This window comes from Neopsephotus bourkii, unplaced genomic scaffold (genome assembly GCF_033783945.1).
Source record: "Neopsephotus bourkii isolate Nb327-2 ecotype Australia unplaced genomic scaffold, CSIRO-AGI_Nbou_v1 NB_1825, whole genome shotgun sequence".
NCBI lineage: Eukaryota > Metazoa > Chordata > Aves > Psittaciformes > Psittacidae > Neopsephotus > Neopsephotus bourkii.
The window spans coordinates 7,176,986-7,202,452 of record NW_026902298.1 but is presented as its reverse complement, the minus strand read 5'-3'; the positions used below and the strand labels follow the sequence as shown (position 1 = coordinate 7,202,452).

Here is a 25,467-nt window from a genome sequence, read left to right as displayed (position 1 = left end):
CTGCCACCTCCATAGAAAAGAAGGTTTATGTAAAGCAGCAGCAACTGTGGACATTGTAACAGCGCTGAGACACCATGGGCAAGGAGTTTCTGCTATCAAGGCTCAGCCCCTCAATGCCAGCCTTACGTGAGCACCAGCAGCAGAGATGAATGGCAGCTTGGGCTGCATCTGCACTGACAGAGCTTGTGGATCTGAGCACGGCCTCATAAAGCAGTTCTGCTGAACTACCAGCATGTTCCCCAGCTAAACCTTGGCTTGCACCAGCCACTCCTTTCCCATACAACACCCTGCCTGCGAACAGCCTATATCAAGGACTGTCTATACCTGCCAGTTCAGATGTTGTTGCCCTTCTCTAGGAAAGAAACCTCAGCCCCATAGACATGAGCTGTGCTGTTCCTGGTCCGTTTTATTTGCAAAGATGGAGATTGCAAGAGATGTGAAGAAGCCAAAAACTAAGCACAGATCTGTCCTGGACATTTGAAAACGGCCAGAGGGGAAAGCAGTAAGGAAGAATAAGATAGGAGGCATCTGAACAAGCCATGCACAGGAAAGGAGGCTGTGGGAGGCATTTCAGGCCTGCAGGGGTCCTGGGTGACTCTCCAGTCCAGCATGACCTAAGGGTCCAGTGATCAGTGCTCCCCTCCTCTTAAGTGCCTTAATGCATCAGGAGTGAGACTAAAACACAGAGATAACCTCTGTGCTGGAAAATCATCCCTTTTTTGGGTAAGATTTCAGACGATGTTATAAAAAGACCTGGCTAAATTCAGTCAGCTTTGCTCACATCTCTTCCTTCGGCAATGAACTGCAGGCCCACCACTGACGCTGCTGGCAAGCTGCCTGGGGAAATGCTTGGCTCCATCTACCTCTGCCCTGACAGTGCTGAGAACCCATTTCAGGGGACAGGAGCACCGCACACCAGTCACTGGATCCCTGATGTTGGACCATGAACAGTTAATGATTGGAGCGAGCAGGGATGGAGGTGTCATTCACTGAAACCTCAGATTTCAAAATCTGGCCTTTATTGTGAATGACAACAGAAATCGAGCATTTGGATGGGAAATGTCCTCCAGAAATAATTTGGCATCAACTAAACCTTGTTTTGGTTTTTAACTTTTTAAACACAGCATCACAGAATTTATTATTTTTTAACTGAAGTGAAAAGTTGCTCCAAACCCACTGAAATGTGGAAAATCTGCTCCTATTATCCAGCCTGTCCAAACCAAGTGTGACCACTCAAGCTGGAAGCTCTACCATCCACCTCCCCAGGAGGAGGGTCTGGAAACCTCACGTGGCCAGAGCCAGCCCATTTCATTTCATGGCCAGCCTCATTCTTCCTTAATTACAGGCAGGATGAGAACAGGTTTAATTTACACACTATTGGTAGGTGCCTGCATCAAGGTGAGATACACAGGAGCTGAGCCATGGGGAGCAACACACAAGTGGACAAGGTGAGCCCAAACCCACCTGCCATCTTCCCATTTATCCTAAAAGGAGGAATTCAGCACCTCACAAAAAGAAAACGTGGCAGCAACACTGGCACATTTGCTTCTGCAAAGCCCTGTGACTGCTGCACACAGCATGCCACCGACTGCCACCATGAGCCATTTTGGGATGATGTAGCCTCGCATCTTCCCACGTTGGCAAGGGATTTTATACTGAACATGCAGACCTCTTCCTTCAACACAAGTGCATCTAATTCCATCAGACTGAACAGAAGGAACATAGAATCTACAGCACAGAAGTGAAAATCTGGGCAAATTATCAAGCAGCTATTTCAATAGAAGGCAAAGAAGCAGGAAGATGAATGCTATTTCAGCACTATGGCACTCCACCACCTCATGTTGAGACTGCACTATATTTTCTACCCTCCCCTCAAAGGAGGACAAGATGATGCTGTACACAGAATAACCACTGAACCCAGTAGAAAGCTGGCAAGAAAAATTCACTCTCAACACTTCCCCATGTCAGCTTCTCCCTGCAAAACGCTGGAGACATGGTTTTATAACCACTTTCCTATAGTGTGCTGATTTGCAGTAAAGAAGGACTTTGCTGGATATACCTTCAATTCTCTTCAAGTACATTCAAGGTACCCTTAAAGTCTAAAATTACTGTTTTACAGTGCTACCCTTGCATACACCTTCTGCTTTTTTACCCAAGAGACTCCAGATAATCGCTGTTTCCATTTTCTGGTGGGTCACTGAAGCATCCTATTACAGAACAGCTCCCAAAAGGCTTCTTTGCTGCAATTTACAATTGTAATCTCACGGCTTTCCAACCACTGTCTCTGTTGTATGTACCTCAACACACTGAGGACATTAAACCTATACTCTGGCTGAAGAAAAAGGAGAGAAAGGAAAGAGCCTTGCTTCAGTGCTTCACAAACAGCATTTTTGAGCTGTGAAGCTGGGTAGGTACATGAAGAGTTGACCAGTCTCAACCCTGCTTTGAAGAAGAAACATCAGACAGAAAGACAGAGTCGATCTGTGCCACCTCTTCCCCACATTTAGATAAAACCCCCAGCTTTTCACACATTATATCTAAGTATCAACTTATTTGACCAATTTAATGCCCACCTCAATACATCTGTAGCTGCTTTTCTCCTTGCTGTGATATTGCAGAGCAGTAACAGATGTGTTTAAATACACACCTTGTTTCTACAGAATCACCACTGCTGGAAGAGGAAAACACATCACATTATGGCAGTGGGAGCCTAATTTGGCTACTAGAGATTTGCTGGAAAAGAAGACTGACTCCTATACCATGTCCATCAGTTGGAATCCATACCATTTCCAACAATTTCTCTTATGTATGTTCTCTTATGGCCTTTCCCAGTGGTGGCTCTTTGCCCACAACTGCTAACGCCACAGACACTCACCTTCTTGAATGAAACTTGTGGGACTCATTTAGCCTCTCATCAGTCTTACAACTCCTGATATGGCAAGTGTGTGGAGGAGCTCTGCCATTCACTCCACGGGCAAGGGCATATGTCACAGCTGCTGCTGGTCACCCTTGGACCAGCTGATTCATGAGCATGGGCTCACCAGTCTCCTCTTCTGCTCATGCAGCTCAAGACAGAACTTGGCCAACTCCAGTGGCCTTACCTTCCCAAGAGGATGCTGGGGCAGTGAGACTGAAGAGTGGGACAGGCCCTTTGTGCCCTGCCACTCTGCCCAGAGAGACCAGAAACAAGGACAGGACCTTGTTGCCTGCTCCAAAGACCTTTCAGCGGCTAGTTCCCACCCATAAGAATAAGCTAAATAAATGCATAAATAAGAGCCCATTCACTCCATGCAGCCAGCCAAGAGGAGGTTTCCCACAGCTTTACTGAATTCTTTGCCCATTAAACAGGGCCAGGTTGACAGACACTGACATTTCCCTCCAGAGGAGCAGCAAAGCCACTGTCCATCCAACTGTCCCTCTGCCCTCAGCCCCTGCAGCTGTGATTTGATGCTGACTAAGCTGAGCCTGGAGCAGCAGCAATGCAGAACTGGGAAATGAAGCATTTCTTTCCATCCCCACTGGCAGGTCTCCATGAGAAGAAAAAAAGAAAGCAGATACCAATGCCAAAAGAGCTTATTGCAGTCTTCTCCTCCTGCAGTTTCGCTCATAAATGGCATGCTTCCCACAGCCCTCTGGAGTTCAGGCCACACCAGCACCAAGAAAAGGCTGAGAAGCTGCAAGAGGTCGTGCTTGAGTCCCTGAGTCCATTTTCTCACATGGTGGTTAATGGGGATTCCACACTGCAATTAATAATTATGATCAATTCTAATGGACTTAACAAATGGTCTGGGGTACAGGGTTACTCATGGTCACCGACCAAAGCAGGGATGCAGAAAGGTTTGGTGCTCTGTTGTCAGAGGAAGTCATTCAATCTCCATTGTAGCCGGTGATGGCTTTCCTTACCCTACGAAGTATCGTGGGCAGCTTGAACTTGGTCTGATTTACATCTTGGGCATTCCATTTGCATGTGATGAAGTGCAAGTTGGGAGAATATGACCTTCATGTGTTGAAAACTGAAATCAGAGTTCCCATGCCCTTTCCCTTCAGAGGGCAGGGGGAAGTCAAGTAAAACAGATCCATTTTATAATGTGACACTGCAGGATGCTGCTCCATACGCTGGTGCCCTTGGCTCTGGGTACATGGGAGCAGCAGCTTTGCCTTCCCCAAGTGCAGCTCATGGGCAAGGAGCTCTGTATCCCTTGCCCCTGCAACTTCTGCCTCTGCCCTGATTTTTTTCCTGTGTTAATACTGAATGGCTCTCAGTCTGCCCAAAATCCCACCCTCAAAATCATCTACTGTGGGTGTTTTCTTTGACTGGATTCATTCAATGAGAATATTTCTTTGCCTGGGATACTTGGGACAGAGATATGTGCACAAGTACGAGTCACATCCACTGAGCACTCCCAGGAAGCAAGAGGCTCTATGAACACACTGCCAAAACTGTCTTCACATCCCCACTAACGGATGCAGAGCCCCATGGATGCACACAGACCCTCGAAGGAAAGCCTGCTCTGACAGTGTCTTCAAGTCCAGAAGTCCCAGAAAGACACACAAAATTCTCAGACTGTACCATAAGCTTTCTCTCTGCCCTATGCTCTTGAAACCATCCTCAGTCTTCCTGCCTCTCCCCTTCCACAGCACTCTCAGCATCCTTCTGCCTGGCTCTTCTCTCACCTGTATGGGCCCATACGCCTCCTTTGGTTGCTGCTTCATGTCTTCCCTTAAAAGAACCTTTTCCACTCACAAACCATCCCATAATTAGGATGAAACTAATAGACTGTAAGTTCTCTCCTACACCAATACAACAGCAGCATTTTTGTTAGGTACTTAATACTTTGAGGCATGCAGCCTGGCTTTACCTATTGTTATTACAAAGAATTAGAGCTTTTGTCACCTCTGGTCTCCATGTCAGTAATGGAGAGCTCTGCAAGGAACTGAGAGACGATCCCCACACATCCTGCCTTGTCAGACTTCTTTTACAGGATTTTATTCCTATTACTGGAGCATTACGACAGTATTAATTCTCCAGTATTACCAAGACAGAGCATTAAAAAGCCTCAAGAGCTTTATCTTTCCTTCTTTACCTCATCATGGGACTGGCTTAAAAATTATGACTTTTAGGAACCCACTGATGCTGAGGTCTTTTTTCTGATTTAGGTCATTGATGTTAAGGGTCATGTTTTCAGGTTCTGTCCCATAAATACAGGGAATATAAATCTGATTTTGCTTTCCTAATGATTCATATCTGCTAATCTGACTTAATAAGCTACTACCCTTAGGAAAAACACAAACATGAGGTTCATGACAAAATTGCAGCAGCTGAAGGGAGTGCATGGAGGGACCATTTTTTCTCTTCTAAAAATGACTATTTCAGTCTCAGTAGCCAACTGCACACATGGCAGCTAAACCGAGCTGCACCCCTTCTCCTCTAAGTTTTCTGCCTAAGCGTCCCATCAAAAGATGTGAGGAGGGTACAGACTGTGCTTGCAAACCCCCAGGCTGGCAGTGAGGGGCAACCCTGGTCATGGCCTTCCCCTGGGCAAGGCTCATGAACAATCTCAGTGTACAAATCATAGAGTCATGGAATGGTTTGGGTTGGAAGGGACCTTAAAGCTCATCCAGTTTCAACCCCTGCCACGGGCAGGGACACCTTCCATTAGAGCAGGTTGCTCCAAGCCCCTGTGTCCAACTTAGCCTTGAACACTGCCAGGGATGGGGCAGTCACAGCTTCTCTGGGTACCCTGTGCCAGCGCCTCAGCACCCTCACAGGGAAGAATTTCTTCCTAATGTCTAATCTAAATCTACCCTTTTTCAGCTTAGAACCACCCCCCTTGTCCTGTCACTACATGCCTTTGCAAAAAGTCCCTCTCCAGATTTCTTGTCAGCCCCTTTAGGTATCGGATGCAGTCAGCAACAGAGGATTTCCAAGCAAAACCTTTTATGGGCTCTCAGAGGGGTTTTAGGCAGGTACCTTGATATCAAGGTCATTACTCTGCATGCCCCAGCTCCAAGAACATGACTGAAGAGGACCGGCCTTACATGTGCCCATTTTTCTATTCTTGGAAGCACTCTGCATTGCATTAGTAACATTTAGCTCTCTGGCCTAGCCAGGAGACACTCCAAGCATCCAGACCATCTTATGTGACAGGATCCGAAAGCTATATTTGTTTGTAAGCTGTGAATTGACAGCAGCAATATACTGAGAGCTCAGCACAACTTCTCATTGCTAGATATTTATCAGTAGAAGCACAGAGCATGTTTATGCACTGGAAAATGACTCAAATAACTGAGTCCATCCTGGGGATTTAACTCTCCCTTGTAGCTACCAGTTTATGGGAACACTCAGGAAGTCTCTGTATGAAGACAGCAGACTCCAGTCTGCAGTTTGCACTGTGCAACTTACCCTGTTTGAAGTCTTCCCAAGGATGACAATACCTACATAGCAATGCTGTTTTCTTAACAGATCATCCCCTTGGATTTGCAACAGCATCTACATGCCCTTGCAGCAACTGCTAACATGGCAAAGCTAACAGAGTCATGGAAAAGATCATTAGATTATCTTCTGGTTTGTGCACACATGCACCAAATGATCAGTGAAGTTGCTGTGTTGGCATCAAGGAGATGGTTCTGCATTTGGAGGAGCTGGTAGACATTGCAGTGAGGCACACGGAGTAGTATCAAACACTAATGGAGGTGGCCGGTTCTCTACTGAAGGATCTGCAGTTACAGCTCATCTTTCAAGTAAGCTCTTGGTGCAATAAATAAAACAGAAGGATTAGATGTACACAGCATTCAGCTTCAATGGGATTTGAGCCCACAGAGTACTGCACAAGCCCTTCTGGAAGCACGCTAAAGATGCTCAGGATACAAGAGAAGCCACACACTCAGGCAGCATCCAGCTGCTTGGGTTTTGGATTGGATGGTCACATGAAGCCACCAGCACATGGCAGGGAAATGCTGCAGCACTGTGCCCAGGCACTATGGGAGCCTAAAATCTGTTGGGGATGGATGCTTTTGTTGTAAAATCTTTGCCTTTTCAGTCCTTTGTGAACAAGATGGTCCAGCTCTGCTCTCCCTCCTGTTAGTCAAACCATGGCACTGACAACAAGTCAACAGAGGCTTTCTGGGCTTTGCCCAGCCAAGTGAAGAACCTGGCTTCCCTAAAAAGCACATATCCCTGGAGATGATCCCTGCAAGCAACACTTCACCATTTCAGACAAATATTAACCAAAAATAAGCTGTGCTTCCATTAACTCCCGCTGCTGCTTCTGGTGCTCAGAGAGAGAAAACAAACAGCCTGAACAATCCAGTCTGAAGCTTAAATAAGACTATGTGATGAATTAGCCGACTAAAACCAAGCCGTAAGGACAGTAATAACTAACAGCAAAGTATTCACCTCCACTCCAGCATGCATATACATCTATGCAATTTCAAAACAGATTAGCACAGTACTCACTCTGAGTGACATAAAGGCCCTCTGTTGATTTATCCTCATGCCCATCGAAGTCTCTGCTGGCCAGCTGCCTATTGGCTGTCTCCAGTCGTTCTGCAGAAAACAGGAAATACTTTAAGTATAAATATATGTATATAAAATTGTAGGCCAAGCAAGGAAATCAGATGCATGCCAGCAGAGCAGTATAAATAGACTCTCTGAAGGAGGACACTAAGACGGAGGCTGACACATACATAAAAGATGAGGCCTTTGACCTCTTCCATGAAGCTGTGTCATTCAGATCAGCAGAAAGTGGAGGAAAAGCCTCTGCCGTGCCCAGGCAGCTCGTTCCTCACGATGTCCACAATGAACAAGGCATTTGCAATCTGAATTACCCAGCACTGCAAGGGGACGGGGGCCTTCCTGCAGTGCAGTGCTGCCCCTGGTGCAGTGAGATGCCCTCGGGGAAGGCAGCCCCCAGCCCTTGGGGATGTCTTGGGAAAGGAACAGTTTTCTGCAGCCAGGAACAGCTTTCCTTAGGAAGGTCCTGCCTTTAAGTGTCTTCCTCCTCCAAAGACCAAGCACCACTGCAAAAAGCATAAGCCAGCTTGCAGAAGGCGTCTCACTGTATAAGGAGGTACCAAAGTACTCCCATCAGGTACCTGGACAAGTAATAGCTACCCAACATACCCCCCATTTGCTTTTTGGAAAGGATATACTCTCAATTTTATGTTTTTAATACAAAAAAGAGATACCCTCTGATACTTGCTACTGCTTCATGAAGGCACTGAACTCTGAGATTTATGGGTTGTACAGTACTGCTCTATATCACTATTTGCTCTTCAGCTTGTTAGAGCTGAATGAGACTTCAGGACTGGTGGCCTTGCTGTCAAATCAGTATCTGCAAGTGCTAAATGCAAAGGCACCCTCTGAAGCTCACTCATGTTTTGCCAGGTTTCCTCACCGCTGGGGGGGGGGTGCATATGTGAAGCTAAACGCTCTGGAGCTTGTGAGAAGTGAAACACCATGTCAACAGTGGGGAAAAACCACACAAGCAAGTACAACGTACCACGGAGATCCCTGTTGAAGTCGTGAAGTCTCCTAATTTCTCCTTCCAGCTTGTTTCTCATCGCTTTGTCCAAAGACTCCCTCTTAGTGGTGGTCTTGACCAAGCCCTCATAAGCTTCTGAAATCCTCTGAATCTCTATTTCAAACTGAAAACAGAGAGAGCTCCTGTTAAAGCCCAGCAGGAACGTGTCCCATCCCCATGTTCGCCCATCATGTTTCAATGAGGGTCAGGGTGTTGCTCATGCCGAGTGTCACACCAGCCACCAGTTCTACAATGACCAGTCTCCCCAGTGGAGCATAGCAGGAAGCCCTGGCAGTGCCACAACACCCCATGGACTCTCTGCTGGTGGCTCCCAAAAAAAGCTTGGAGTGGGCTGGACTTGATGTAACTGCTCATCTACCTTCACTCTATGATTGAGGTGACTGCTTTAGCATCATCCAAGAGGAGAAACAAAGGAAATGGTGCATTTGTGTGGGATGTATTCTTGCCTAGAAAGAGATGTAGGAGGCAAGATTTGTTATTCTGCCAGATCCCGGATCCAAAACTTAGCTCTGGGTGCCATCAGAAGTGTTCTAGGCTCAACTCTGTCATTTAAGTTTTTGTGCTCACTCCTTTCTGTCCTTGACTGCAGACTGCTCTATACAAGAACAAACTCTATAACAGATCAAAGAAATCTGGGTTTCAGTTTTCTTAACTTCGTCTCATCGAAGTCCAGCAAACCACAGGCAGGGCATGCAGAGGAAGTCCTTAGTAGTGGACCTGCATCTTAAGACCTGAGCCCAAAAGAGTGACAGGAGGAGTTTTGCTGTTGAGGTCAATCCAAACAACTCTTTTAATAAGCCAATGTCATGTTAACTGTTACGTCTTTACTAAAATCATTGCTGCAGGAATGATCAACGCCAGTGTGAGAATCTGGCCCTTGTGTTCATGGAGGAAACCTTGATAATGTGCACATGCTGGAGAACTATGAGATAAATATAGGCTCCCACATACCTTTCTAAACGTGGTGCTTTTTTAGCCTCTTGAATCGTGGGTGGGATGGATTCATGATTTGTTAAGCCAAGGTGCAAGCCCACCTCCACGGGAGGTCCATCTCCAGGGCTCACTGAGTTTTAGGTGTAATTTGGCAGCTGCAGCACTTGCAGAATACAAGCTCCAGGGATGCTGGAGCTGTCACCCATTGGCTGTGTAGGAACCTGCAGTCAGGCTCCAGCAGCCTGGACCCTTGCTTCCCACGGTGATAACTGTCCACAGCCCCAATGGGATGACCTGTGGAACCAGCCATATCCCATGCTGTGGTACTCCTTCCTGGGTGAGCTACAAACCTAGTGAGATTATTCTGACTTTCCATTTAAGTTTCTCTGAAGCAGGAGCTCCAGGGAGCCCCATTACACTTTCCCTAACTAGGAACACAGGTCCTTCTTCCCTACCCACCCTGCTGAGGCATGGCCAGACACCAAGTGTGCTTCCACCACAAGAACAGCACACTTGGAAGGAATGCTGCATGAATCCAAAGCTGTCTGAAATTCAAACTGAACCTTACTGCAGTTCAGCAAAAGTCAATGAGTTCTCTTTTTCCTCATAGGCTGGCAATGCAAGCTTGCACAAAGCCTTGTCAAGCAGTCTGACCTTCTTTCACAGTTCTGGGCCCCACCATTTAGGAAGGATGTGAAGGTCCTTGAACCCATCCAGAGGAGGGCAACAAATGGAATTCCCTATGAGGAGCAGCTAAGAACTTAACGTTTGCCTGGTTTGGAGAGATGAGGCTGAGGGGCAACCTCATTGATCTCTACAGCTTCCTGAGGAGGGGAAGTGGAAAGGGAGCTGCTAATCTCTGCTTCCTGGTACCAAGTGACAGAACACGTGGGAATGGTTTAAAGCTGTACCAGGGGAGGTTTAGACTGGACATCAGGAAGCATTTCTCTATTGAGAGGGTGGTCAAACACTGGGACAGGCTTCCTAGAGAGGTGGTCGATGCCACAAGCCTGTCAGTGTTTAAGAGGCATTTGGACAATGCCCTTAATAACATGCTTTAACTTTTGGCCAGCCCCGAATTGGTCAGGCGATTGAACTGGATGATCATTGTAGGTCCCTTCCAACTGAAATAGTCTAGTCTATGACTATGACTTACAATCAAAAACCAGTTTCATGTGGATTTTCCAGAAGTGATGTTGATTAGTGACTAAAGTAACAGCACTTGATTCTGTTACAGCTTCTTCTTTAGATCAGTGTGACCTCCGCTAGCAGAAGGTTTCTCTTCCTGTAAATAGAGGCTATAGTCAGCCTCTGTGAGGAGGCACCATCACACTGCTCTCCTTGACCACTTAAGCAGACTGAGATTCCTTCTCCTTGAAAGGAAAGTTTGGCTTAACACAAGTAATTTTTAAAGCACTTTCCTGAACCCTTAAGTACATGATCCCAACCAGAAACCACTGCTCCTAGTTGGGTGCCCTGACACCCTCTGGTTCCCATACCTCCCTTCTCCTGTCTGAGCCTCTACCTGCAGGAGAAGATGCCTTGCTCCAGAGTGCTCCTACCACAGTAAAGCAGATTTGTCAGCACACAGGGGGGTTTCCACAGCCCAACAGTCCTGGCCAATGCTGCTGGTTACCACATGGGCTCTGCTCTGCCCATCATCTGCTGCTATTCCCCAAAACACATCACCACACAAGCCTCCTGCAGCCCCGCAGGCAAAGAGTTGCTGCAGGAAGAGAAAGAAGCTCAGTCAGCACTGAACAAAATTACAGGAGAGCAGAATGGCCATAAACTGTGTTGGTGTTCCTCAGCAGCTCTGGGATTTCCCTCTCCTGCTTCTCTGTATGGGAAAAAACAGTTCAGCCTCTTCTCTGCCTGGGAACTCCTAGAGCCGACCCACTTGAACAACCCACACACACAGCATGGGGAAGATGAGCAGCCCAGCCTGGCAGTTACACTTCGGCGAGGTGACATGCTCCAACAGAAAAACAGCAGCAAAGAAAGAGAAAATAATGCTTTGCCTTTGCAAAAAAAGCTCAAAATTCACTGTGCACAAGGCCCCCGGGATCTTTTTAGTTGAGAAAAGCAGACAGCTCATCAAAGAGCACGGGGATGAATCACCACCTTGTACCTACTGCTAAAATTCTGTTCAGACACAGCTGAGAATATGACAGCCCTCAGGGCTGATGTGTTCACACAAACACCCTGACAGCCCTCCACATCAAGCTGATTTCCTAATTTCTTCTCCTATTCTGCGATGAATGAAAGCGATGGAAGGCCCTATCTAGAATAAACTTGCTACACACAGGCAAACAAGAACTCCTCATGACCCTTCCCACTCCCAACAAGGGGGAAGAATTTTCGCACCCAAAGCATGTAATTTAACTCACTGTCACGTTTTCAGAGGTGATGTTCACTTGAAACTGTGGGAACAGAGGAGGACCCGCCCTGGCCTGTGATCAAACACATTAAAACCAGCATGGGAGGGATACTGTGTGTTAAGGCTTTGGTTGAGGATATTTTCCTGAAGAAAGAATGCACTTGAGCATGGGTTTCACTTCAATACTCCGCTTACATTCCCCCAAAGTCAATGGGACTCGAGTCCACGCTGTTGACTGAAGTGAGATTTCAGCCCATGCTTGAATACCTTTTTGTTGGTGTCTGATGCAACTGACTCATAGGGCATCCAAGATAAAGAGAGAGCCCTTTCCAAGAGCTTAAAAGGAAATTGGAACAGTTTTAGGGCATCGCACTCAAATACCTTTAACTGAACAACGCAGCTTTTGTGAAGTTAGAAGCTGGGATTTTTCTTGTTGCCCACGAAGGCCACAGGGAAGTCAGTGCTAACATCTCTGCAGCCATCTTCACTAACAGTTAATGTGACTGCAAACATCGAGATCCCAATGAAATTTAGGAAATCCTGTGAATAAACTCAAGTCATCTGGTTGCAGAGGAAGGGGCTGAAATGCTGACAGCAGCTACCAAACAACAGGTCTTTGTACTACCCTGGGTAAATGGTCTCTCAGAGCTGCCTCTTCTCTATGAAGGGTGTCTCCAAGAGCACCCTCATCTCACATGGCACAAAAAAAGCAGAGCTCCTATTTAGACTCCTAAACTTAGAGAGAAAAGACCTGCAGCCTAGGCCCATGTGTGTATATGCAGTGGGAAGACATAAATGAAATGAAGTGTAGGTTCCTAAATAACTTATTTTGGCCTCTCTGCTTTGCCTTCAGCAAGGTCTCGGTTTTAAGCAACTTCTACTTCATTTGATTTGACTCTTTATCTCGTCTTGTGTGCTGCCTCGGGTGACATCAGCCTTCTCCACTGCAAACGCCAGCTTGCATACACAAAACATCTCTTGGCAGGATCTCTTTGCAAAGGGTATTGAGCAAAATCTTTAGCAAATGGTTCTCTCAGTGCTTCTTTAACCAATGGGTTCAATGCTGGGTATCGAACGTCAGCCCTTGGGAACCCATAGAGCATTCACTGAAAGCCTCTGAGACAATCAAGTTAACACATATCCAAACAACAGGCAACCCAGCTGTTGGCTGTTACACTTCCAAAGGGCCTATTGCAGTGACAAGACCGCTCAGGACAGATGTGGCCATGCTCTTCAAATGCTTCTCACCGGCAGCCCTACCCCCTGTGTAGATGGTGCAGGAGCATCCTCTGCCCCCGGGAGACTTCCAGGGAAAGCTCTGGGAAGGCTAGCATGGGAGGATGAAGGTGGAAAGTCCTCAACTATGAAATATATGATGGGTTTCCTCATTTCATGCTAAAAGCAGGAAAGCTCAGAGGACATAGTGCACAGCCTTACACTTCTGAAAGACCACCATGGAGAGGCAATGGTTAGAGACAGCCACTGGCACATCACCACTGGAGTGACATGATTATGAAGAACAGATTGTGACACCCAAACGCACAAGTACCAAGGCCCCATCCCCACCTCTCACGTACCTTCTGCAGCTTGTCTGCCTTCTCATAGTACCCCTCCAGCTCCTGCCGCAGCACGTGGTTCTCCTCGGACAGCATCTCCACCATCTGCTGCGCCCGCTCCACGATGGCGAAGGCATCGGGTGTTAGCTGCTGGCCCGGCGGCGTGGGTGCCTGGGCAGGAGCCTGCAGCGGGGGCAAGGTACCTGGGAGCAAGGGGCCGGTGGCAGCGGTGGCTTGTGAGGACATGGGGCTGTGCTGCTGGGCTGGCGGCGGCGGGAAGGGCGGCTGGCATTGTCGGCTGTGGGGAAGCACACACGGGGGAGGCGTTAGAGCCACGCGCACCTCGAAACGCGCGCAGGAGCGCTCGCCCGATGACTGCTCGGTTTATTAATAGTTGTGAGTGCGGTTGTGATCCCGGTCCTCAGTCACTCCTGAACACCAACAATCGCAGCAGGCAGCGGGTAAATTGTCTCCTCGCCTGCTCTTGACAGTGATGTATACATCTGGCATGAACGGATAAAGGAAGCATTGACTGGAAAGCGGCGTTTTTGCCTAGGTGAGCAGCTAATATTTCAGCGGGCAGCCAGCCCCTCCCTGCTCCCCCTTTGCCACAAACCCCACTGCTGAGCGGCACAAGCCGGAGGGCTCGAAGGAAACACAAGGGATGCATTACTCACCCTTGGAACACCGCTCCCTGCCTGGAGCGAGACTGGCTGATGGGTTGAACTGGGAGGCGAAAGGAAGTGATGTGAGAGAAGCAGCATCCCCGAGCGGCTTCAGCAAGCGCCAAAGGGAAGGGCTGCTGCGGAGCTGCTGAAGGCACAGCCCCAGTTAGTCACAGCAAGCCAGAAAAGACATCTTCTAGCATGAGACCTCATTGTGTCACTCCTCGACTAACAGCATCCATCACCCAGGCTCGTGTTGGGGAAGGATAAGAAGTGAATGGGCAGAGGATCTGCTTGCGGGCTAGGGTTTGTGATGGTGCGGGCTCTTTAATCCACCCAGTCACAATCTGCAGTGGCTGGAGGATAACACAGGAGGACATCCTAGCAGTGAGGGTAAGCCTGGGGATGTGAGCTCAAGAAAGGAGACAGCCCCTGTTTCAAAAGAGGGGAATTCCAGCAGGGAACGGTCCATCTCCATCCCTCCATTCACAACACACACATCTTCAGAGCCTGGGCCAGGGTGAGCAGCCCCACGCAGAGCCCCGCTGTGCACAGCCTGAGCCATTCCTCATCCCAGATGCCAAAGCTGTGGAATTTCTATACCACAGTTGTCCAACAGCCTCAACCCACACCATGTGGGATGTCTGTGCCAGAATCCATCCTGGCTGGAAAATAAGCTGGCTGCTGGATCCCACCTGAAGTCCACAATCGAGCGCCCTCTGAAAGCTGCATTTTAGCTTAACCACAAGGTGTAGATACTGCTGCCCTTATTTCTGCACCCTACACAAGGCAGGAAATCTATCAAAGAATGTATTTACCCCATTCAGCCTCAAAGATTCATGAATGTTACCTTTTACACAGAAGATTTTGTGCTATATAAATACACAATAAATGGGATGACCATTTTCTTCAGTACCTACATGGCTTCTCAAAGCGGATGGGTTCAAAAACTCCCAGTGTTGGCCTAATTCTACTGCAATAACCTGTCACTGCCTTCAGCTGCAGCACAAGATGAAAAGTGAAGGCAATTTTAAAGCCCTGCCCTAAAAGCAACCAGCCTTTCCTTAGGCCAAAACCATGTCTCTTAGCAGTGCCTGGTGATCAGAGCCCATGTGGGCCAATAAGTCCAATGAGCCTGTGCCCCACCATGGGCACAGCTCCCACACCATACCCACAGTGTCCCTTTCCTTCTGGTGCTCCAGCAAGGGATTCCACACCTATCATGGGACTGGAATATTTCTTTGCTCAAAAGTCTGAACAATAAAGGAGAACATCAGAAGTGAGGATGTCATGCAAAAGATGCTCCACAAGCACATGCAAATGCAGTCACGCACACAGCACCTCACCAATGATGCTGACAGCCACTCTGCACTTGTGCATTTGACCACAGCAATCTGTTCATCTTGTCTTCACCAAAATGCAGGCCACAGCTGACTTTATGCAGGTAAAAGCCTTGTCTGGACACAGTTATACCACTACAAAGACACAGATTTGCTACAGGTACGGGTTTTCTCACTTCTTTATGGGAATAGCTTAAAGCAATGGAATTAAATTGATGTCTGAATCTCAGTAGAGATATAGCAATTTTTCTTTATTATCATCTTTGGTCATGAATGTACCCTTCAAATGCTTGCAGGATCTCCTGACACTTCATTTGGGAAATCTCTGCCTCCCATCAGCTTAATCTCCTCACACACCCTTCAGTCTGTCTAGCTTTACCCTACAGAGAGAGAAAAGATCCCTGGGATCTCCATTTTCTTGACCTGCAAACCACTTACTGAGCTACTAAAGATGTATGTATACCTTCTAGCAGCAGCCAGGCACCAGAGTCTCAATAGTGAGGGCCACAGGAGAAATTCTCCAGAGCGTTTTCCAGCTTGGAAAACTGCACAGGCACAATCCACATTATGCTTTTGAACCATGGCTGTTCAACATAATGAGCATGGTTCTGACTCCCCTTTTCCCTTGTTTGATCTGTCCCAGCTTGATTCTGACTTAGCCAACTGCAAAATCTCCAAGTGTCTATGCAATAAAATCAGAACAGCAATTCACATTAGCAAATCAACATTGACAGAAGCAGGAGAGTTACACCATCAGTTTAGCTCACTTCCAACCTCTCGCGTAAAGCCCTAAAGAAATGAAGCGATCAGGATTATCCTGAGCTCCTTTGGGCTTAGTAAAGAATATCATTCTCAAAATGCTTCTACTGTATTTTAAATGTTGAACTTGCTCTGCATTAGAGCAGGTTAAAATCTCCCAGCAAAGACATTTTCATCAAAAATCATCCTGCTCAGAAGCATGAATATTAGGAGCTTCGGACACGTTACATTTCTATTATAAACATACTTCTTTTGCTGATGTTATTTTAGAAGTAGGGCTCCTATATACTTCTGCAAGGCAATGTAAAGAAGAAATACAGTAAGGAAACCAGCTTTTTGAATAGGGAGCACCAGGCAGGCAGTGAGCCTTTCAAGGGCTACCATGCTAGGGCTACCAGATTGCACTCTCTCTTTTCAGTTCTGCATAGCTTCTAATATATGTAATACCCACTATATATAGCTTGCAATACAGTGCAATAGAGTAAAATACTTGACCATGGACCTCACTTTCATGAGAAATCCCTCAGAATTCAGCAAGGCCACCCACGCCTCAAAGTTTAGGCATGGTCTTAATACACTTCTTATGTTGGAGAGCCTGGGAGCAAGGATGTCGGAGCAAGGATGACTGGATTTCTGGAGATAGAGGAGTTCTGGAGGAATTTGTAGCTGTATGTAGGAACAAGACACCTTATATAAATGAAGAAGAGCTATTGCTCAATAAAGCAGGGAAATATTAGGAAGTAATGTAACACAAATGCCTGTAAATGTTGTGGAAAGTCCACCTCTGCCCTGCTACAAGTACAATGTAGCTCTCCTCTACGTAAAGAGGGAGAGCAGCCAGTGGAGGAAAGACTTTGTTTCCTACATACCGTGGCATCTACATTCATAATTAAAATGCCCTCCTTTAACCTATTTAGCTCATCTTTCTCTGAATGCTCTGCCTTCTTTTGCCTCTAGGGAAGTATGGCCTACTATCTCTTAAAGACTCTCCCTCAAGGGACACAGGTTTACCTATTCACCATGGATGCTCTAGTCTAGCTACTCAGTGAAGAGAAAGGTGTTCCTGGGGCGCAGCTCTCTGAAGTTGCCTTAAGACTTTTAACTTACAATGAGAGCAAAATGTGCATGAAAGATGCTAATCCTGACCATTGACTGGGAGCCTTGAGTCTGCACATTAACCTCAGACCCAGGGGCCTACCTGACTTCAGCTGTGATTTCTGCAGTCCTGAAGAAGACTTCAAATGCTACTCGTTGTAGCAGTGAATAACACAGAGGAATCAGTGTTGTCACTGTGCAGGAAAAAGACAAGATACTGGGAAAGCCAGCAAGCCCAGCCTGATGGCCATGGTGCAAGGAAACACAGTTACAGGCCCATTGTTAAATGCTGATACAGCCAGAAATGGAAGAAGACTTTTCATAGCCAAGACATAGTTCTCAGGGTATCCTCTGCCTTACAAAATCACAGTTGCAGCACCTCGTAAACACAAAGGTATGTTTCAAAACCCATTCTGGACACTTGGACTCACGTCTCCAAGCAAAATTATCATCTGAAGAGACATGTACTAAATGTATTAAATTAATATGCATTAAACACATCCTGCACAGTTAAGAGATCAGAATACAGCATCTCTTCACAGGGATCCACACTCAGAACAGATAGTCCTTCTAAAGCCCAGCTGACTTTCAGCAAAGGAAAACATGCCTTCCTCAACCTCTGCACTCCTAGAGGAACCAACCGGGTAAGGAGAAATGACACAGGCATCACCCAAACTGATGGGTGATGCTTTCTCTTTCACTTATTTGAATGAAAGGCAAATCAGACCAGGAGAGGACACAAAGCTCATCCACATCAGCTGGAATCACAGCCTCCTACCCACACTCATGGTTTTGGGCTATCCTTACAGAGAAACACCAGCAGAAGGCAGCTTGGGCTTGACATCTCTGGCCTTCGCCATGCTGCCAGCACACCCGCCTAGGTGTCTCAGGGAGGAAAAGGAGCTCCTTGTAGTTCCCTTAGTGACCACAGACATGTGGCTGAACAACTGAATATCATCAGGTTGTCTGAAAACAGCGGTAATGTGTGCATGGGGTTAATGCACAAATAACCAGAGAAGCCACAGGCTATTCCGGCAGCTAAACATAGGCTTCTGCATCCAGGCAGGGTGGGATTTAATGAGGCACATAAAAAACTGGGGTATCTTTAAAAGCAGCCCAGCTTTACGATTCAATTGCCAGCAGTCATTTAAAATGCTTGGATTGACTCAGAATTAAAAGGTGCCCACATGACTGACTTCTGCATGCAGCCACGAACAAAGTCCCCTCAACAAGCAGTGGTGTTTCCAGTTCAAGACTTCATCTGTATTATATGCTTTTCATTAACATTATCAGATAATTTTGCCCTGCAAATCTTTATGTAATCACCCTCAAAGAACCTGGGCCAAGTCTTGCCAGCACTAACAGAAAGAAATCATTGTGGATAAAAGACATCAGGACCTGACAAGGGCCAAGGGAAGCAATGAAGACGATTCATTGCATTGAGTGATCTGGATTACTGTTTAAGCAGGGCACAGAGAAACAATATGGAATTGAGCATGTCCAAATTCACCCACCCAGGAATAAATATAGCAATTTAATACTGTAGCAATAAGCTACAGTAAAAGGGTGGAAAATCCTCCTCTGGGCTGTGACAACCCTAACATGCCCAACAAGATAACAAGCTGGATGGGGTGCCAATGTCTGAAATGGCAAGTGGAATTAGCTACACAAATGAGGAACACTGAGTCGCATTGCAGAGGTGATGTTATATCTGATTAACTTCTGGTGCTGCAGTGGTGTCCAGTTCAGCTTTCCACAGTGAAAAAGGGGGTTTGACAACAGTGAAACAGCTCCAGGCTCCATATGTTAGGTGCATTACAGGACTGATAGCACAGGGCTCCTCACTGTACCTGACAAAGACATTGCAAAATCCCAACTGGTAACTAGAAAATACAGACTGAAAAGAAGATGCAGAGCTGTGCCAGAGATGGCAATTAGCTAGTGGAACAAGCCTGCAAAGGCTGTGATGGATTCTCCAGACACAGAGTGCTATAATCTCCAGGACTGAATGTTCACAAAATGGAATTAATTCAGGGCATTGGGCAACAGATTAAATTAGATTATTTCCAAGCCCTTTTACCTGACAAACTCGACTCTCTGAACAGGCACCTAAGGAGAGTTAGCAAAGACACCATTCAGGAATAGCTGTACATCTAGGAAAGGAAAAGTTTTCTATTACACTTGGCCAACTCGAAGCATTCAGAAACTGTGAGTCAGGGCCCCAGGCATCATGGAACTGGCTTAAAAATATGGTATTTTAAACTAGGAACAAATATTGGTTCCTTTTTATTTGCCTTCTGGTTTTTATGCCTTTTAAGCTGCAGGGTTCAAGCTGCGCTCTGCAGTCATAACGTCCATAAAGCGGAGGTCACCAAGCCTAATTTATATAAATGCTGCATCATACGATTCTAGGAGGTCTTCAGGACAATACCAAACCTCTTGAGATTTACAGTAAAGTTGTGAGGTCTCCCCATGGTGACTATAAAGGCAACATTCCCTTTAAAACCAGCCACAAGCACAGAAAAAAGCCAAGTGAAAAAGCAAGTTAAGCAGCAGCTGCAGTCATCCCATCTCCTTGAACAGCTCCCTATGAGCATTTCTGGTTTCCAGCCACATCTCCCTCATCACAGAAGGAGGGGAATGGGGTCAGTGACCTTACAGGTCTACCCCAACCAATCTGTGGGTGCTTCCTCTAGATCTATGCAGCTCTGTACTTCTCTCTTTCTTAGAAGGCAGAATCGTTTTGCATAGCCCCTGTCCAGAGGATGTCAGGATGGGAATGATCCCATCCTTGGGAAAGATATGGCCAGTATAGAAGGAAGGAGATACCTGGATATATAAGATTCCCATTGGCAAAGCTCTGCTCCTACCAGTTTCTTTCCCAGGCCCTCCTGGGGAGATGAAAGCTGGAATTTCTCACCTATCTTGCTCCTCTAACAGAACAAACAGCCTCTCCAGACCCTACTCTTCCATTAACCTCATGGAATTGGGCCGTCCCCTACCTCAACCTCTCTTATCAAGGTCCTGCATCCCATTCCAGATGGCTGACCGTGAGCATCCCCAGAGTGCACGTAAGGGGCAAGCAGCAAGCAAGAGCAGAGGCACAGGCAGGTTTGCACTTGCAGCCACCCAGCAGTGTAACACAGCCCCGGCTCTCCTCCAGCAGTACCCAGTGCTCAGACAAGTTCTCTAGCAGAGATGGGGCTGATGTCCATCGGCAGGCAACCTGCTTCCATAGAGAGGAATGTTAGGGGCAGACAATATTTTGCTGCATTTTATAACCATTCCAGACCATGCCCATCCTGTGACATAGCATGAAATGGGCACACGGATGTCCCAGGGCACAGCTGCAGAGTAACAGCAAGTGATGAGCACATGAACCAGTGGGTTTCTCAGCATAGCTGCTAGGCTGATCCAGCAGAGCCTTGGGGTAAGGCTGGCCCATGCTGCAAGTATGGAAACCTGCACTGAAATCAAGGCATTCCTCAACATTAACCTTGCTGACCAGGCACCTGGGGAAGGTTTTGGAAGTAGCCCCAAAGGGTTTCCCACTTGACAGCAGCGCCATTCCTCATTTTGCATCACCCATGACCACTCACTTACATGGACTCAGCAGCAGAGGCCGTGGGTATTGAATCAGCACTTTCCAAGAACGACAAAATACCCCAAATCAGCTCCTTTTCTGCTGGGGATGAATCTCCTTGGTGCCAGAGATGTTTGCTAGCACTGCGAATGGCTGCAGGAAAGCATGGCCCCTGTTGCCCTCAAGCCTATACAGCTGCTTCTTAGCATAAACAGAGATTTGTGCTGAGCTCTTAAAAATGCCATTTTCCTCTGAAAAAGCTGCATAAACTCGGCACAGTGGAAGGCTGGTAATGAAAGCACACGTGTAGCTGGAGGAAGGCCAGCGCTGCTCAGTACGGGCCCTGCGCTGTCACAACTGCCTTGCAACATCCACCAAATCCACGCTCAGCGCATGCAACTGGAGTCAACACCAACAAAACCTTTGGGGATTCTGGGGACGGTAATGACCTAATCATAGGCTCACAGAATGGTTTGGGCTGGAAAGGACCTTAAGATCATCCAGTTCCAACCCCCTGCCATGGGCAGGGATGACTCTCACTAGACCATGTCTCCCAAGGCTCTGTTCAACCTGGCAACTTGCAATATGAAAGCCACTCACATTCACATCAGACAACTCCAGCCTTCCCAATCCAGCAAAACAGGTCAAAGAGACAGCAATGAGACAGAGACACTCTTGCATTTAGGTACGGCAAGGAAAAGGGAGCCCTCACTGCCTGGGCTCACCATCCTGCCTGGGCACTGAGCAGGACCTGCACCACTCACAGGGATCAGTGCACAGCGAGTGAATACTCTGGATTATTCTTAATGTGCTTGGAATAAACCTGTGCTCCTGGGGAAGCCTGGCACGAGTGGCACAGTACCATGAAAGCCCCCCTGACCAGTGCTGGGAAGGGTTAAGTAGGACATTAGCAGTGTATTGTGCATTATACACCCTCCTGGAGGTGCAGATGCCTCCATCACCCGTCCCATGCTGGCCCAGCCATGGGGTGTGATGTCCCCACCATCTGCCTAAGGCTGAAGCCCACAGGGGCTGTGGCTCATGAGACCAAATCCCTGCAGAAGCAACTCTGGCACGGGCAGGATTAGATCCCTTACCCTTGACCATGGCCATTACCTGCTGATTCCATACTCTGGGGGTGGCTGGTACCGGACCAGGGCCACCTCTGCGCGGGCAGAGGGCTGCGGGGCAGCAAAGGAAGCCTTGAGGACATCCTGCGCCGGCTGCTCGCCATAGAACATCCCATGCTCCTGTGCCTTGCTGCCTGGAGCGGGTGCCTTGCCTTTGTAGGGGTACTCAGGTGGCGGGCCCCGTGGGTCCGTAGCCTTGCTAGGCTGTGGGGCTGCCTTGAAGCCTTTCGTGCCGCCCGGTGCTGGGGGATGCTGCTTGGCACCATTCCTCTCCAACGAGAGCTGCATGATCCTCTCGCTCAGCGAGCGGACATGGCCCTGCTTCAGCTCCTTCAGCGCCTCATCCTTATGCGCCTGCCCGCTGTTGGCCCGGTTCACCGTCGGCCTCCCCTCTGTCCTGGACTTCTGGCTGGATGTGCCATAAAACCCTGGAGCAGCCGCAGCGGCCGTCGGCGCCTGCCCTCGGAAGAACTGAGACTGAGCCTTGGCTTCCTCGTAGGTGGGGAGCTCCTCGGTGCCATGCGGGGGCTGCGGGGCTCGGGGCTGCTTCTCCATCGCAGCACCGTCCCCCTGGTGCTCCTGCCCCTGCGGTTCCTGCCGCCCCGACGGCTGGACCATTGGCGGCTCTTCGGGAGCGAGGTTCTCTGCGGAAGAGAGAGTGCTGGCAGTGCTGTTGGAGGGGCCGGCGCTGCCCGTCGCCTGGTGCTGTATGGCCAGCAGGTTCATGTTCTCGCTGGGGTTGCCATACCTCAGCCGCTCCTGGATCAGGCGCTGCAGGACGGTGCCGGCTGCCACCTCGTCCGCCCCTCGCATCTCCGCCTCTGGGACCCGGCGGAAGCTGGGTGGGCGCAGGGTGCAGAGGGCCTCCTCAGCTGGGGAGGGAGAGACAGAGGTGGCCATTAGCTCTGCTGACCAGGAGGCTGGAGCTCCTACACCCCGTGGCTGTGACCCTGTGCCCAGGATGCACCCCAGGGGCACTGCCCTATCAGGGCTCCCCTGGAGTAGAGGGAACATGGCTGGAAGCCACCAAAGGAGGCAGGGCACTACCCTCTGCTCATCCCCCCACCCCAGATCATCCTTAATTGCTTGCAGTGACCCCTAAAAACATATTCCCAGCCCTTCCCTCCGTAATACTCCATGTGCCCTATACCCACAGCACCAAATGCCCTCCCAAGTCAATGGAGGGACAGGCAATGTCATAAGGAAATTTGGTCTTTTCTAAAATATAAATAGAATGTAATAGAGAACAGAATGGAATGGAACAGAACGGAATGGATGGCACTAGACTAGACTAGAACAGAATAGAACAGAATAGTAAGAACAGAATATTTCCATTGGAAAGGACTCACAACAATCTAGTCCAACTGCCTGAACAGAACTTAAAGCACGTTGCTGAGGACATTGCCAAAATGCCTCTTAAACACTGACAGGCTTGGGGCATCGATCACCTCTCTAGGAAGTCTGTGTTTGACCTTCCCCCTGGAGATGCCTTGCATTGCTTACAGCAGCAGCCCGTATGGTAATAACACACGGGAGGCTGCACTTTTGATGGGCAAAATCGGATGAGCCAAATCCCCTCCTAAGTGCACTGCCTGCCACAACAGAAGAAAGTGCAGAATGTGTCACAAAAAAGCTATGAAATGACACTGAAAACAAAAAGGTCCTAAAAGTGTAATTAAAGAATTATGTGGGCTCTGGTATCTTCCCCCAAAAGTGCTATTTCCCTTCTGGCCAATAATGCTATTCCTAAGGGAGTCACCCTTGTGATTTTGCTGGCGAGTACAAGGAGGGGGTTAGAGTCCTAGATTTAACACCAGCACTTTAAAAAGATGGATTAGTTACACCGTCCTAACACCCTACTGAAGTCACTCTTCAGAGGCAATGGCACCACTTTTGCACTCTATACAAGTGGAGAATGCCTAGAGCTAAGCACCTGATGGCATATAACCATGGCTGGGAGGTTGTAATCTCTTCCTCCTGGAGCTCTCCTCCCACAGCCATCCCAAAGTGGTGTAAGACATCCATCTGAAGGGTGCCTGAGTCCATAGGGGTGTTCCTGAAAGGCCCCGGAGTGGACAAAAGTGAGAATAAGCCCAGAGCTCTGGGCAGAGTCCTCCATGTCCCTAGGCAAGGAGGAGGTGCTGTTTTCAGTTCAGACTTTGTGGTCACTCTTGGCAGCCTTCTCTCTCCTGCTGTTTCCAGTTCTCAGAGGAGGTTGTCAGAAGGCTTACATTTGGGTTTTGGCATTTGAAAGTAGTTAAAAAGCAAACTTTCTCTTGAGGTCTGGTATTTCCCTGAGGTTTCATCAGTTACTGCACATGCTGTGGGATAACTTATACACAACCCAGATACCAGAGGGGAAGAAAAGCTTTTGACTCTTAACTATTAGAATAGGTCATTTCCATGCTGGGATTGCATCCTGGCCACCAGCACTCAGAGGGTCTGTCAGCTCCTTGGTCTGCTGCAGACACACACATCTCCATCTACCTGTCTGCACCACAGCCAACTGTCCATCTGCTTTATACATCCCTGCAGTTACAGCAAGTTCTTACTGCTTCACTCACAGCACACAGAAATGCCCTCAAATTGGGCATCTTTGCAGACCTGCGATAGAAGCCTCCCTAACATATGAGTAAGCTCACAGACTAGGTTGTAAATCTGAGATGAGCGGATAAAGCCAGCATCACACCATCAAGGCAGCTCTTGGTCATACATGAGAAGGATTTCCATCCCTGTGCTAGTCATCTGTCAGCATCCTCATATGTGGGAGATGTGCTTTAGTTACCTATTACTGAGGTCCAAAAAGGACTAACTAGAATGAGCCTTCCATAGGCTGCCCATGGTCCTGCTCCACCAGCAAAAAGCTACGGACCTCAGTCCAGCTGCACAATGAAGAGCAGCCTTGTCCTGAAGGACAAGCAGCAATGCTGCATCCTCCACAAGCACAAGTGACAAGTGATGGTGGGTCATAACACTCAAGTCAAGGTAACTCTCCTTTGACTAGCTGAGGATGAGAAGGTGGCCTTCAATTCTGTGAATATTATTTGTAAATAGTCTAAACTGCTCAATTTACATCCAGGGAAAAACATGGAAGCCAATGTGGTGGGTTTGTATGGAAGTGTGGCCACACACTTACCAGCTTTTTCTTTGGCACTGATCCCTTCAACTGTTAGAGGAGAAACTTCATGCCTGCCAGCAAACAACTGGTGATCCTGGTAAAGAAAGCCAGTGTCTTCCAGCACCTGGACTGGGCTGGTAGGCTTGTAACAAACAGATGTTGAGCCTGTAAGAAAGAAGAACGGGATGTCAGTAAAGAATGACAAAGTGTAAAGCCATGACTTATGGCAGAAGTCTGAAAAACAATGTTCTTGGGCATGGCTAGGTGCCCTGCTGAGGCCACTGGCCAAACCACCTCTTGTCCTCACCACCCAAATAACACATCAGCTCTGAGGAGCAAGAGGCAGCCACCAAGTCCAAGTCCTG

At 48.0% G+C, this 25,467-nt stretch overlaps 1 protein-coding gene across 2 annotated transcripts in view; it reads right to left on the bottom strand.

Moving 5' to 3' along the window:
• Window positions 1-7,415: 7,415 nt before the first annotated feature.
• The window catches only part of LOC133207015 (angiomotin-like protein 1), a 40,257-nt gene continuing 22,205 nt past the window's right edge, over window positions 7,416-25,467 (bottom strand). For both annotated transcript variants that reach the window (XM_061343510.1, XM_061343509.1), the window contains exons 2-6: window positions 25,121-25,267; window positions 21,971-22,856; window positions 13,434-13,710; window positions 8,502-8,646; window positions 7,416-7,546 (exon numbers count right to left, since the gene is read on the bottom strand). In XM_061343510.1, the coding sequence (XP_061199494.1) occupies window positions 7,431-7,546; window positions 8,502-8,646; window positions 13,434-13,710; window positions 21,971-22,797 (1,365 nt within the window). In that variant the 5' untranslated portion in view covers window positions 22,798-22,856; window positions 25,121-25,267 and the 3' untranslated portion in view covers window positions 7,416-7,430. The remainder of the gene's footprint in view (window positions 7,547-8,501; window positions 8,647-13,433; window positions 13,711-21,970; window positions 22,857-25,120; window positions 25,268-25,467) is intronic.